At 31.1% G+C, this 16,194-nt stretch overlaps 2 protein-coding genes and 1 pseudogene across 2 annotated transcripts; 2 read left to right on the top strand and 1 right to left on the bottom strand.

Moving 5' to 3' along the window:
• The first annotated feature begins 2,833 nt into the window (after positions 1-2,833).
• On the top strand, positions 2,834-6,370 carry LOC110653676 (uncharacterized; annotated as a pseudogene).
• Positions 6,371-6,578: 208 nt separating this feature from the next.
• Positions 6,579-8,036, bottom strand: LOC110647248 (uncharacterized). Its single transcript, XM_021801173.2, has 2 exons — positions 7,691-8,036; positions 6,579-7,308 (listed from the first exon to the last, which is right to left on the bottom strand). Exon 2 carries the CDS (start codon positions 7,252-7,254, stop codon positions 6,772-6,774), a length of 483 nt encoding a protein of 160 aa, XP_021656865.2. The 5' UTR covers positions 7,255-7,308; positions 7,691-8,036; the 3' UTR covers positions 6,579-6,771.
• A 4,781-nt stretch (positions 8,037-12,817) lies between these two features.
• LOC110647429 (uncharacterized) lies at positions 12,818-15,976 on the top strand. Its single transcript, XM_021801282.2, has 3 exons — positions 12,818-13,146; positions 15,260-15,360; positions 15,483-15,976. The coding sequence occupies exons 1-3, from the start codon at positions 13,089-13,091 to the stop codon at positions 15,762-15,764; spliced, it is 441 nt and encodes a 146-aa protein (XP_021656974.2). The 5' UTR covers positions 12,818-13,088; the 3' UTR covers positions 15,765-15,976.
• The last annotated feature ends 218 nt before the right edge of the window (positions 15,977-16,194 follow it).

Below are 16,194 nucleotides of genomic sequence, written 5' to 3'. Positions count from 1 at the left end.
CAATCATTGTGGCGGTGGCGGAGGAAGAAGGCATCGGCTCAGCTTACAATTATATTACAATTATTTAATATAAATGACCTAATACAAATCAAGAAAAGACCCAATACGTCCTAAGTCGTGCCGAAAATCCGGCAGACTCTCCCCTATACCTAGGACCTACCCAACCTGCAAAAGGGCTCAAAACACACTTCTATATCCACAATCCATATATCCACAACTCAATCACATCACACAGCCCCTCCTGGGCCCATCAAATCAATCATTCATCACAATATGTAAAATTTTAATTTAGTCCTTATAATTGATCATTTTTGCAAAAACTGCTAAAATAAGCTCTAAAAATTATAAAACTCTGCCCCGCGGTCCTTAGAAATATTACTAAGCTATTGCAAAAAGAATCGTAATTTTCTAAGCTACCACGAATATTTTATGGATTTTTAATCATATTTAAGCACTAGAAAATTACGAAAAAGTAAGGTTCGGGTTTACCTTTGCCGATTCTGACTTCGGGAACGCGCTCGGGATGCCTGACAATGGTGGGGTAGCCAAAACCTCGATCCAATTCGGAGACTTTTCCAGAGTGGTCCTGTTCGACCGGAAATTCACAGATCCGGACAACTGTCGAATTTCCGCGAATTGAGGATACCTACACGAAGCCCAATAATAATATATAAAAAATCAAGGGTGTTACAAATGTCACGTATCATCTCCTTGAGAATACCACTCTGTTTTATATATATATATATATATATATATATATATATATATATATATATATATATATATATATATATATATATTAGAATTTATATAAATCTAAAATTTTTAATCTTACTTGTATTTAAATTTTACTTAATTAATTTTTTTATAATAATATAATTTAAAATAAAATATTAAAAAAATATTTTCATGATTTATATTATTTAAAAAATAAAAAATATTTTTTATATATGAATAACCTTTATAATGAATCTTAATTAATTTTTATCTATATCTTAATTATAATCGCTTATGGAAAAAATATTTTCATATAATAATATTTAAATTTACGCAAAAAAAAAATTTGTCAGTCAAATATATGAATTTTTTTATTAATTTTTTTATAAATTTACTAAAAATATTTCACATAAAATAATTTTATATTTTTTATTATAGATATATTTTTAAAATTCTTAATTGTTGATTAATATATTAGTTAATACATTTATTGACAAGCTATATATATATATATATATATATATATATATATATATATATTTGAAAAAACATTTAACTATAAAATTAATATAATTAATATGATGATTAGATTTATAATATTATTTTTTTATTTTAAAATGGTATATTATTAAAAATTTAAAAATATTCATGCATATACATATAAAAATAGATAATAATTTTTTAATACTCTAATCTTATTCTAAGCGGGCAAATACATATAAAAAAAATTATGAATCATACTTTGAATGTAAAATTATTATTTTAATTTAATAAATTTATATTTAAATATAAATATAAATTGTTATTCGATATAAAAAAATAGTCCAATTTTTATGTTAATAAAAGCATTATATTATTTAATAAAAATTTATTTTTTCAGATTAAAAACTTACTTTATTGAAATTTTACATTTATTTTTTTAAAAAATAATTATAAAAAATTAATTTAAAAATACATTATAAATTAGTTTGATAAAATATTTTATTGTAAATTGAATAATTATTTATATATTTTTATTATAATCATTCAAATTAAAAATAATAATATTCTAATGTTAGTATTTTTTATTCTATTAACATAGATTTTTATTTTTTATATAAAAAGAAAATTTTGGTTATTGATTTATTAGTATTAATATATTTGTCAATCTTATTTTAAAGTTCTTCTCTATATCATAAGAAAATATAAAATTATTAAAAATATTATATACCAAATAAAAATTAAAAATATTGATATTTATTAATATAGGTGTTCACAATTAATTTTAGAAAATAAAATTAAAAATCAAATAAAAAATAATTAGAAATAAAAAAAATAATATTATATAAAGTTATACCAAATTGAATTTATTTTACTATTATATATATAAAAAAACTCTTAAATGGGGTCGAAAAAAAATTCAAATTTTCACATTAATTATATATGTTTTAATATTGATATTAAAAATTAATTAATATTGATAAATTCAACACTTCATTATTGAAGAAATTTAATACAAAATATATAAACCAATACAACAATAAATAATTAAATTTATATATTTATAAAACACTAATTATAAAATTATATTATAATAATAAAAATTTCATAATAAATTTAACTTCTATAATTTTTAATTTTCATTGATATGCATTTATTTTCATTAACTTAATATAAAAATTATAAGTGCACATATAACATACATGTCATGAAAAATTAAAAAGTATTATATTATTGTAATAATAATAAATATACTATAATAATATAATATTATATAAAAATTAATAAAAAATTTCATATAAAAATATTAAATTATAAATATATACAACTGAATATAAAAAACCGTATGTATGTTTTGAAAAAAATTAGTAATATAAAATATGAATGAAATTTATACAGAAATATAGAGGTTAAAAAAATAATATTTTGAAGAGTAAATAATATTTTTTTAAATATGCTAAAATTTATAAATAAATTTTTAATTAAAAAAATTAGTGAAATAAACAGTAATTTAAAAATATATATATATATATATATATATATATATATATATATATATATATATATATACAAAAGTTTAGAGGTAAAATTTTAATTTCAAGACTTTGGGGGCTGTCCATGGCAGTGCCTTCTTTGCATGCTATGTAAATACACGTCCAAGAAAACAACCCAATTGTCGCTTTCAAAGGAGAGGAAGCTGAAAAAAATGGACTCATTGATGCTGTGGGTAATACACCCTTGATAGAATCGATGGCCTCTCTGAAGCTACCGGCTGTGAAGTAAGTTTTCTACTTCCCAATTTCCAATCCATTCTAGCATCTAATCGATGTAGTTTTGCTAAAGTTAAGTTTTAAATGTATATATGGTATATGATGATCTTGATCAGGCTTGGCTATGGTTTCTTTCCTTTGATTTTATGGTCATTGATCAATGATTCATGAAGTTTCCAATTACTCATCATGCTTATGTACTCTCTCCAATAAGTTCCTTCATGTTTTCAATTGGGTGTTGCGCTTGTTTCGTTATTGATCAGTTTTTCATTATAAATAGCTACTTTATTTGTTTGTTCTTCTTCTTTCTTTGTTTAGATTCTTGGGAAGTGCGAGTGTCTGATTCCATGGTGCAGTGTGAAAGATAGGGTTGCTTTGAAAATAATAGAAGGGGTAAGCTATTTCAATGTTTTCATCAATTTAACAATTTAAAGCTGGGAATCATAGTTTTGATATTTTTGGCATGTAGATGATGAGCCTGCAGATGGATAACTTCAGAAAATAGGATGTATCATAATAGTAATGACTTCGCAGTTTAATTTTATCAATTATAAAGGAAATTTTTTTTTTTTTTTTTATAAAACGCATTCACAAGAACAGCACCGTAACCAAGTATTCTGATTAGATAGCAGGTTGAACAGTTGTAACATGAAAATTGATGTACCACCACATATTTAACCTTCCATATAGCTTAAGCCTAAGAAATTAACTTGGAATTCATTCACCTGCTTGTCTACAAATAAAGATGGCTGCTGCAAGTTCTTTTGGAGATTGAAGCTAGATGGTTCCAACATAGATACTTGATATTTTTAGTATCAGTGAATGGTAAAAGGGAACTTGTTTGATGAGCACTTGTCTTCCCACGCTCCACAAGTTGCCATTTCAGTTTTGAATTGTGAAAGTCTGTCTCAATATGTTAGTCTTTGGCGAAGGGACTGAAACTAGTTTAACGGTCAGATGGTTGACTGACATTATTTGTTCAAGTACTTAATGATTTGCTTATGTGTCTTATGTTTATTTCCCCTCCTAATCTATGGCTCTGAACAGGCTCTGGAATCCAGCCGGCTAGCTTACGGTGGAGTCGTTACTGAGGGAAGTGCCAGCACTGCTATTAGCATTGCTACTGTGGCTCTTGCTTAAGGATGCTGATGCCATGTGGTTATCCCGGACGATGTTGCTATTGAGAAGGTAAGAGTACATTGTCTTTTACATAAACAAATTAATTTTTTTATATAATCCCATGCCACAGCATTTAAGGCTTCTATTGGCTATATTTGCTTCACGGGCCATTTGATAGTGTTGTTATCTGAAGATTGGATGGCCTGTAGAAAGAATCAGTTAGATAAAAATGTTTTAGGATGTATTTGAGATCTCACATTCCTTGATGGGTCTTCTTGCACGAGGATACCTGTACCATACACCGTTTAGATGAGGTTTAGAGGAAAGTCACAATAAACTTTAGAAGTTCTCCATTTTTTTCTCGGGCATCTATTGAAAGTTTTGTTGTTATGTATGTCCATTTGAGAAAGAGAAAAGAGAGAGAGGGAGGGAGGGGGGGTAGAGAGTCTCCTTCTTTTGAGAACTCATGCACATGAATCCTCTTTTCTCTTCTGCGTTCTTTTAAACTGTCTTTTATATTCTGCAACAAACTTAAATTTGTTTCGCTTGAACCTTTTTTTTTTGGTCTCAAATTCTTGAAGGTTTGGGAGCTACTGTTGAAAGGGTCAGACCAGTTTCAAATACACACCAAGACCACTATGTCAATGTTGCTAGCCGAAGGGCATTAGAAGCAAATGAATTAGCATCAAAGCTTAGAAAAGACGGCCAAATTGATGGAGACCCTGAGAATATTAATGGTTATAGATCTGACGAAGAGAAACAGTGTCTAATTTTCTCAAGCTATTGTAATGGTGGTTTCTTTGCTGATCAATTTGAAAATTTGGCAAATTTTATGGCCCACTAAATGGGTACTGGACGTGAGATTTTGAAACAAACCTGTGGCAGTTTAGGTGCATTTGTGGCAGCTGCACGAACTGGTGGGACTGCGTCGGGTGTTTCTAGGTTCCTGCAAGTCAAGCTCCCTTGCCTCTTAATTTTGTCCTCTAGGTGTTAGGAAAGTCTCATATATGGCTGTTATGTTTTGTACAGGAAAAGAATTCAAATACCAAGTTCTTTCTCATAGATCCTCTTGGTTCTGGTTTGTTCAATAAGGTTAACAAGAGGCGTCATGTAGACGCGTACACTAAAAAGAAGGCTGAATGGAAAAGGCTAAAGAATCCATTTGACATAATAACAGAAGGAATTGGAATTAACAGGGTAACGTAGAATTTTATGATGGCAAAACTTAATGGTGCTTTTAGAGGCACAAATAAGGAGGCTGTTGATCAAGGTTAGTTCTCACTCTGCCCTCTTTACTAGTTTCATTACTTTTTCCTTAAAAATGGCCAGTTAAGAAAATAAGTCACTCCAAAAGCTTTAACCAATGTCCCGGTGGATGTTATGGTTGCTTACCAAGTTAGAATGGTCTGTTGCACGCTTCTGCTGATCCTTACCCGTTTCTATTTGTGTCTTTCAATTTACCTCAAAATGGAAACTTTCTTAGTGGCTTTCATAGTTTGAGAAAAATTGTGAAATGATCCTACCCTTGTCAGTTGGCATTTTGCATGAAATTACTTACCTCAACACTTGATATTGTTCCCTTGCAGTTCATATCCCATGGCACTATGGTTCCATTTAATAAATAATTAAAAAACAAAACTGTTCACATTTTTCACATTATTTCTAACTTGAACTATTTTCTGGTATCTTTTTAAAAATGGCCTTTTTGTTGGGAGCTCTTCAGCCATGAATTGCTTGGGGGCTGTTAGAGTTGCAGAGTCAATTGGTCCTGGTCACACAATTGTAACCATTTTATGCAACAGCGAGATGAGGGAAGTATGAAGTATCTGTCAGAGAATGGTTTGACACGAATAGTATCTGGTTAAGAGTTTCTTGGCATCAAATGAAGATTTGGCTAGCCAAGATCTTTGTCCAGAGTTGTGAAAGTATAATGCAAGACGCTCATTGCAAACGTTTCTGAAGGCTGTACCATACCTCTGAATGTTTGATCTGAAAATTCTGGCGATAAAATACTGAAGCAGTGACATTAGGTAGATTGATCACTATTCTTTTATAAGGATTAGAACATCATTTTTTTAGTGCGTAGAAGGTTGACAATGATTATTTTTGGTTGAGTTGTGTTTGAAATAATGTTGATGATGAAATCTATGTGTCTTACGTTTTCTCTATGCATTGATGATTTTATGTCAATATATATTTTTATTAAATGCCTTGGAGCATCACCATTTTTTTCCAGAGGTCTTGGTACTTTCCAATCTACTGGAGTCAATAGAAAACTGTGTGCAAGGACATGCCGGAAACTGCTTTCCAGGTTCTGTTTTAATCATCAGGTTGAAACCTGAAGTTTGCTTCCACTGCATACTGTCAACTCCAATCTCTTACTGGTAAAGTAGTAATGATTCTAAATACTTAACATGGCAAGTGAATATGATTTAGCACTTGGTTGTTGTTCTGCATTTGATTCTTGGTGAATTTAAGAGAATGATCACCCGCTCCAAACAATATCAAATGTTGTGATATAAGCCCAGTTAATAGTATTGCAGAAGCTTTACAGAAACACAAGCATCACAAAACATAATAGAACAAGTTATCCTAGACCTAAACTCTAGACCCTAGCATCAACCTCAGTTACAGCAAAAGAAAATTTATAACAATTTGACCTTTTGTAGATTGGCTGGCCTATGCTTCAGCCCTTTATGGAGCCCATGGAAAGGTCAATCTCAATCAAGTTATCTTCCTCATTCACCTCATTAATATCCGCTAATAGCTCCATTAGACCTTCTTGCCCGAAAATGGACTCAGGTAAGTACTCTGTCTGCAGTTTTTCATCTGAATCTTCATTCAACTCAACAGAATTATTATCTGGAAAACTGATTTCAATGAGATTATCATCTTCATCCTCATTATTATCAGAAGAGAATGAACTTTCAGAGATCGATACATTTTTCCGCACATTATTGAAAGACACCCAATTGAGCTCAAAATTTTCACTCTCTGAGTAATCATCACCACTTTCGCTAGCTGAAGGGAAATCTGTCGATTCAACTTGATACTCATGGTTGTCACTAACTTCACTTTGCTGGGCAGCACTGCACAGAGTAACAGCTTCCACTTCTGGGTTTAGCACCTGTTCAACTTCCTTTACAAGTAGGTCCTTAGGACTAGACATGGAAACTTCATCATCATGTGCTGGACTTGGATTCGCAACAGTAATCACCTTTCTCTTTGAGAATGTGAGAATGAGAATGGTTGATGCGAGCAAAATAGAGATTGTTACAAGGAGAGGAGAGAACCCAAAAGTTAGGAAGCAAATGAAGATTAGAGAAGGGACAAAGACTGCAACACAGAGCAATGAAAGTTTGAAGAAACACTGTGAAGATGAGATACGATTCTCAGCTGTTTGTCCCATTCTTTTCCAGGGATCAGAAAGAGCTTTCTGAAATGGGCTAAAAGGAAAGAAATAGATCTGTATAAAAAGGCTAATGAAAAGCTCCTTCTCTGTCTAATGTTTTGAGAGGAACCAAACTTAAATTAAAGAAAGGTACTCATCTGCAGTGAGAGGAGATTGGATACAGAAGAGAAGATGAAAAGCCGTACTTGCATACCTGGACTAAGTTACGAGGCAGCAGAACACAAGAATCTGGCTGGTTAAAGAAATGAGAGTGAGATAGCCCTTGTGTAATTTCTTGCACTGAAATCGGGGTGGTTCTTCTCTCTCACAGGGCTCCTGCTCGAAAGAAAACAAAACTGGGTTTTTTGCTTTCTCTTAACACCAAACTGTTCGTTCTATCTGCTGCTAGTTTTTCTTGAAAAGACCAAAACTATTATCATTTCTCAATCTCAAATCTCTGGAATTGCCGAATCCATGCGCCAGTGTAAGACATATGTGCTCTCCACGCGGCACCATGACACCCACCAAACACAAAACTCAATAAACCAAAAGCCCGTATACTATACGGTGTTCATTTACTTGTCACTCCCTTTTAAGTTACCCACAATCAAACAAAACCCATTACCAAAAGAAAATCTTTATTCTCAAAAAGGTTTTCTGTTACAGAATAGGTCCAATACATTGTCTACATCATATTAAATTAAACCTAACAAGTTGAGTAAAAATCCATCCTTTTATCCCAGTCAAAGTAAATGCCATTGCTGCAAATTTGTCAGGAACCTAATTACCAAAAAGAGCACAGTAATAAGCGATGATGCCCCATTTTCTGTTGTCTGCAATTACACCATCAAAGTGTAATGATATAATTATACTGGTCCATTCTCCGCTACAGCAAGCCTTGGAGGTGTCTTAATGGAGTCCCATTTCTTTGAAGAGATAGTTTGGCTTGTAATGCCATGCACCATTTGGTCTTATGATTCACACATGAAAACATATCCAATGAAAGAAAATGGTTAGGTTCATGTAGCCACTGTGGAATGACATTGACTGCATCTCACAGGCATAAAATCTTAGCCAGAATCTTGTTTTGAGAACAATATTTGTGGGTGTGCCATTAAACTTGGTCAGGAAAATGAATTTATCGAAATGAGCATAAAGCGGGCCAGACGATCATGAAAATTGAATATGTAAAACAACATCATTTGTGATATTATCATCCATTTCCAGCATTCTCCGTGATATGTGAATATGTGGCTTGTTATTTGAGGGATGAAATGAACCACTCTGCTTTATGGTATGGTTAGTTGAAGGCAGAAAAAGTGCAGAGGAAACAAAAGTAAAGTCCCCAATCTTTTGACCTCGTAAAGGTTACCTAAATCATCTCACCGTGGCTCGTGCACTTGATGTGTAATTATGCGTGTGGAGAGTGGAGAGCACAATTTTCTTTCTATTTTTCTACATGTGGGCAGTTTTGTCTAAACAATTATGTAAGGGTAAAAATAATACAGATATGCATTGTTTCCTATGATTTTGACTCGAAGACTTCGATCTCTGCAACTTCAATACACACACACACGGTTACCGTATCCTTCCTCCATGGGTTATGTTGTTGCTCTTGTCGTTGAGAAATTTTAGAATACCAATATATTATGGGTATTGTATTGATTATTGTGAGTTATATCATAATTAATAATTAAATTTTATTTATTAATTATAATAATTGCACCTAATAATTTTATCTCATTCTTACTTTTTTGTAAATTAAGATAAAAGATATTTCATTAAGGTAGAAGCCTAAGGCTTATCATACAAGTGGATCATAAATAGGTTTTGTTGCCGAAAATACAAGGCCGAAAACAAGTATTTCAGACTAAAAAACTAGACTCAACCCAACACAAGAATGCTCAAGCCTGCATTTCTGCAAAGCCTAGTTGGCAAAGATCTTACCCATAACTCGACCTGGTAGAAGGCACCCTCGCAACCATCAAAATGTAAAGGAGTAGGGTTGAGCAGATTTAGGTCTGAACTGAAATAGCGAACTGAATCAAATCAATTTAATTTAATCGGTTCAGTTTTAAAATTTAATCGGTTTGATTCGATTTATAAATTTTGATAATTTTGATTAATCGATTCGGTTCAATTATTTTCGTAAAAATAAAAAAATCGAACCGAACTGAAACAAAATTTTATATATAAATCAAGGAAACTCTAAGATTTTTTAGTTCTGATTTCTAAGTTTTTTTTTATGTTTTTGTTATTGATATTTAATGTTGAAAATATGAAATCTTATAAAATTCGGTTTGATTGGTTTAAAACTGAACCAAACTAATATTTATCGTTTTGATTCAGTTTGGTTGTCTCTTAGTGATCGGTTTGGTTCGATTTTTAAAATTCTTTTGGGCAAATGCGTAGATTCAATGCTTTTGGGCAAATTCATCTCCAGATTTGATGCATCCACAGATTCATCGCCAGTTTTCCATCTTGTCTCCCATCTCTTCTTCCATTAATGGATTAACATTTTCTATTGTCTTAATGCGAAACCTTGTCGGTTGTTGCTTCTGGGTAGAGGTGGTTCACCTCGTTGGCTTTTGTTTAGTTGTTCAAGAACTGGGTTTTATGGATTATAGCAGTTGCAGGGGTTTTATAATATTTCATTGTTAAAATTGTTGGGTTTTGTATATATTTATGCTTGATTGTTGAAATTATTAGTTTTTGCAATTTTTGATTGTTAGAATTGTTGGTTTTGTTATTAATTTGGTTATTGAGATTCCATGCTTCTGTGTCTGTTTGGTTCAAATTTGCTTGAAATCGATGGCCATGGAGCTATTGAAACTGGCATTTGTTGGGATTGAACAAAACAGTTGAATCGAGTCGAATCAAACCTATTTGATTTGGTTTGATTCAGTTTATTTCTCAATTCAATTTGATTTCAGGTAAGGTTTTACATAAATTCGGTTTTTCAATTTTTCAAATTTGGTTTGGTTTGAAACCGAGTAGACCGAATGCTCTCCTCTAAATAACACTGTTATACTGAACTAGTATCATGCTTGTGAGATGCGCAAGTTCATATTATTAATAATTTATTTTTTAGTATGAAAATAATAAAATTAGCAAATATATTTTTATATATTTTATATATTATTTTGATTAATTTGAGCATTGTGAAATGAGTCATACTAATAATAATCAAATTATGATTAAATATTAATGATTTTATTAGATTGAGTTATAAATTATATTACATTGTTTGCATGTATAGTTAAGAATTTTACATGTGTTGATTTCTTTTTACGTTGAATATTTTATTTATCTATGTTATAAATGATTCTGTGAAATTTTATGTGCAAATATTATTTGCTTTTATAAAATATTATATTTATAATTAATGTTTTCAAATGCTTAAAAATAATTATTATTTGTAAATTAATAAAATATACATGGTCATCAGCTTTATTTCTTAAAATTTTCTTTTGTTTCTATAAAAAGGAATAAAGTGATTTATTAAATTTATTAAATTAGTTTGATTAATCTCATATAGAAACAATTGAATACTTTAAAATTTTAAAAGGGAAAGGAAAAAAAATATATAAAAAATATTAATTTATAACTAAAGTAAAGAGAATTTACCTAAAATGCATTACAATCATTATATATATTAAATTTTATGGAAAGAAATCAGTTACTGTAGAACTACAAATTAAAGTTCTTAAAATGAAAATAGATAGAATCCATAATCCTTATTTTGCTAGAAAGCAAGAAAAATAAGTAAACTTGAATAGGAGTAAGATAGAAATGGTCATTGATAGTAAAAGAGAGTATTCCATCTTTTAGTAAACTATTTCTTGTAGTAAGGCATATTTTGGAACTCTAAAAATCAAATTTTATTTTCTAAGATCACGGGCTGCACCCAAGCCTTTTTTGTACAAATCTCATTTTCAATTTCATATATACTTTCACTTATCAGCAATCAAACAAAGTAAGACGAATTATGAATATAAATATTTATTAAACAATACAATGTAAAGTACACTCACTCTCGTGCATCAGGGAAAAGGGAGACAGTAAGAAAATTACTCAAATAGGACGTTGATTTTTTAGATTAAAAATTATGAAATGAATCTAAAATTTCAAACTCACATAGAAATAATTAAATACTTTGAAAGTTTTAAGAGAAGAAAAAATGTTACAAACATTAATTTTAAGCATTTTAATTGCTCTTTTATGAAAATAATTAAATACTTTAGGAGTTTAAAAGGAGAGGAAAAAAAGGGTACCAACGTTAAACTACAATTATGGAATTGCAATGGAGAGATATCAAAAGTTAAAATAGAAATTGATGTGTACTTTGACGAGTTTCAAGTAATAAATAAATCAATTATAATTAAAATTTACTTATTTCTTGTAATTAAAAATTAAAAATTACTAAATAAGAGCGAGAAAATTACTATTATCAGAATTACAATATTTGTATATCAAAAGCTAAAATGGGAATAGAGGAATAATTTGATAAGTTATCGAGCAATCAATAAATTAATTTTAATTAAAAATCACTTATTTTTCTTAATGAAAAGTTGCTAATTTAAAATAAGAAAAAAAAGTATAAACGTTAAATTATAATTATGGGATTGCAATGAAGAGATATCAAAAGCTAAAATAGAAATAGATGTATTCTCTGAGGAGTTTCAAATAATAAATGAATCAATTATAATTAAAATTTATTTTTTTTAATTAAAAATTAAAATTACTAAATAAGATTGAGAAAATTGCTACTGCAGCGATTGTTATGTTTGTAAATCAAAAGCTAAAATGAGAATTGAGGAGTAATTTGACAAGTTATTAAGTAATAAATAAATTAATTTTAATTAAAAATCACTTATTTTTCTTAATTAAAAGTTGTTATATAAGAGTAAGAAAATTATTTTTTATTTTTTTATTTTTTTATAAAAATTAAAAAATATATTTAAAATTGAGAGGAACTGCCAAATTTGTAATTTGCTTTTATATATTTATATAGATAGACTAATGTTATTCATAGATTTAACTTAAAAATTTCCATTAGGAGGTAAAGGACGGCAAAAAATGATGTGAATTAACAATTTAAAATATAAATAAACAATACAATAAAAATAACATTTATTGTAAAATTAATTTATAATCGATCTTGTGCCCCAGTTCAAATCGGACCGTCGACAAAACTGAACGGTCGTTCAACTTGAAATAACGACTGTCAATCCAGCATACGGTAACGGGTCAACTTATGTCCTCCAATATTACCAGAATGACGAAACTGCCTTCAATCATCTGCACGCGCCCGAGCCGACCTTCAAGGAAAAGTGGGGGCAATTCCTGTAATAAAAATTACACAAAACAATTACAGCCATTAACGCAGAGAGCCTTCCAGTATCTACTTCTAGGGTTAGGGTTTTGATTTAATTAATTTCTCTGCAATAGCATCTAAACTTTGCATATTTGGAGATTCTTAGTTTACAATATATAATAAGCTGCCTGCGTTTGTTAACCATCACAAGATTACAGATTTTTTGCCATCTGATCTGATCTCTTCTGGGCTTTAGCGCCCTGTGGCCTTTAAAATCGATGATCATCAGCGTCCCATGGACCCCTCTCAATCGCACAACACTTCCCCAGTCAATGACGAAGAAGATGAATGGGGTATTTTCCTCACTTTCTTTCCTTTCTGTTTGGTTCACGCGAAAAAAAAAAAAAAAAAAAAGAGAGAAAAATGTTTGGATCTTCGTGGCCTTTTTTAAGCTTTTGATTGTGTTAAACTTGGTATGTGATTAGAATGGCTGTCCGTGGCAATTAAACGGGGTTGCTAAGAAATTGGATTTCATTTTTGTGATTATGCGAAATTTGGTTTTTTGGTTTTTATGATCCGTGTTGAGATTGTGAATGTGAAGGTTATATGGTAATTTAGATATGTTTTCTATTATGCTGTTGCTTTTCTTATATAGGCTTCATTGCTTAGAGTTTATTGTTTTTGCTGCTTTTTTTTTTTTTTTTTTAATGTGCCGACCCAAAAATTTTGGGATAAAGGCTTAGTCGAGTTGAGTTGAGTTGAGTTGTGTCAAATTCGTTGCTATCCAAATTTATTTGAGAAGTTATCAAAGTATTTATAGACGGTTTGTTGATTTAAAGTTTTGAGATTGAATTTGAACTTTTATGTTTTCTCCATCCCACAAATATTGTCCTCGCTGAGATCTTTGATTCAGTGCACTGTTTAAGAAAAACAATAATAGAGTGATGTAACATAAACTTTGAGATTCCTAAATTTAGTTTTCTTCAGTGCTTGGCCACTTAATGAATACTGTACCCTCTATAAAATAATTCATAATACAAAGTAAGGGGTAATATAGGAAAGTTAAGAAAAATGATGCTTTGACTTTGATAATAGACAAATAAATTGGAATGAAAAAGAGAGGGAGTAGTTAGCAAAATAGGAAAGGGGAAATTGGTTGTAGAAGTTTATTGGTTAATGAAAGTAGAAGTTTCATACGAAGAAAAACACGTGCAAGCTGGGAAAAGTTATGTTGAATGTTGATACAAAAAAATTTGCATTGCTAGAGAAGTTGCTTTCAAAATGGATGGAACCATTGTTTGTGCCACAAAGCAATTTATTGTACAACAAGTGTTGCATCCAGTGGTTTGGACACAGCAATTGTTGCTTTTGCAATGATAGCACTTTTTTATAGATGGTATTCTTTTTAATAGTTGATCATGATATCAATGGATGATGGTGTGTTTGGCTTACTAGTTAAATATCTTTGTTTATGTAGCGATTGTAATTATTTATGGGCAAAATCCACTATCTCTGTTCATGATGATAACTGGGTTTAGCAGTATAGTTAATTCTCTTAAGCACAGGTATATGAGTTCAGTAGTTTAATGTCAGAATGCAGTTGCTTTGAATGCAGCAATTAGATGCCAACTGTTCTGTAGTTTACTTTTTGTTTCAAATTTATGCAGTAGTTTACTTTTTTTTTTTTGAATGTATGCACTATGGCTGGTGTTTGTTACACATTATGCAAAATGAAATTAAAGAATGAACGTTTATTGAATTTAATCAAGTAATGCACTCACTTCTTATTGAAGAGTGTTTCATGCCAATTGGACACTATATGGATGCTTTACGCGTTTTATCTGGGCCTTCCTTTTTGTTTTCAAATTCAATATCTTTCATGTATTTTTTCCCCTTTTGTAATTCTGGACCCTGTTCTACTTGAATTTGATGGCTGGGTCTCTTGTAACTGAAAGTGTGCTTCAGCTCTCAGGTGGCTGGATAACAAACATGATTTTGCACTTAGTTGTTTTGGCAGATACATGTCCTGAATACTGATTTAGATTTCCTATGTGGAATGTGTATGCAAACTTAGCAATTTAGTTGACAATGATGTGCTCCCTGTCATGGCCTATCTTGTTGGTTCCTTGGCGGTATCCAAAAATATTCAGTTGGCATCATTTGGTTTTGGAGAAGAGGCCAACAAGCCCATAGCTTGGATAATTTCTTTTTAGCTTGGTTAAATCATGCTGCTGGCATTTGATTTGTGCACATGTGTGCGAGAAAGAGAGACAGAAATTGGAATGTTTTTTTTTTTTTTGTTTAACTAATATTCGTTTATAATTTATGTGGGTTTGGTTGTCTTTTGCAATGGGGTGGTTGCTCTCTCTTTCTAATCTCTAGTATCAGCATCTTGCAATTTGTGAAAGTTGTTGAAGGGAATACCTTCTATGCTGGCAATTTCTTAACTTGTGTGCTTTGTTCTAGACACTGATGGATTTGTGATTCCAAGCTTGGGAATAGAAGGGCCAGATCACGGGAGACCTGATGCTTCTGCAGTAGAACCATCAAAACCTCCTTCTCCAAAGGTCAATTGCAATTGTGAAATTCATACTAGTAGTTGCTCAAAATGCCAGTGATTTAGACTTTGGGTATGCGTACATGAAGATAATTGCTATAATCTATCTGTGCAACTATCCTCCTTCTGCAGGCTAAAAAAGAAGAGAACATTTACCTAGGACCTCACGGGGCTCCACCTTCGCAATCAAAGCAGCAAGAGCTGAACCATTCTGGTCGTAAACAGCGGTTCAAGCAGAAACTGAAGGAAGCAGATAGGAGAATTTCTGGAACAGGGAGGGAAAATAAGTTAGAGAATCTGCGAGAGCTAGTAGGTGGAGGGAGGGGAAGTCCCAATATGGCAAAGGGTTCTCCCAGGGACTGGTTAGACCCACATTGCCATGAATCACAGTTTGAGAAGTGGTCCTCTCAGTGAGTGGATTAGTTGGTACCTAATATTATCTCTCTAGTTTAACATTGGCACAAACTATTTCAAGTTTCAATATCTTTAGAGATGCATATTTTATTGAAATCCATGTATTATGACAATAATCCTTCATCAATTGGACTATTTGGTGATGCTGCGAAAACAGAATATATTATGATAATGGACGTTAGCCCTTTAAACCTATTCGCAGGGCATTTGAACTTGCCTATTTATGACTTGGTATTGCTTCCATTGAATATGCAACACGCACACTAACAGTGGTAAAGCAGAATATATGCAGGTACGTTAATGTATGAGTCGGCAATCATGGGGAATGAACAATATTACAGAAGCATTTACATGAATTCTTTTTTATCAAGTACTTTTAATTTGTGTGTAGAGTATTTTATCAAAATATAGATGGAGGGAATGAGCCAAC

The sequence above is a fragment of the Hevea brasiliensis genome, chromosome 4 (genome assembly GCF_030052815.1).
Source record: "Hevea brasiliensis isolate MT/VB/25A 57/8 chromosome 4, ASM3005281v1, whole genome shotgun sequence".
In the NCBI taxonomy this organism is placed as follows: domain Eukaryota; kingdom Viridiplantae; phylum Streptophyta; class Magnoliopsida; order Malpighiales; family Euphorbiaceae; genus Hevea; species Hevea brasiliensis.
This window is presented reverse-complemented; position numbering and strand designations above follow the sequence as displayed.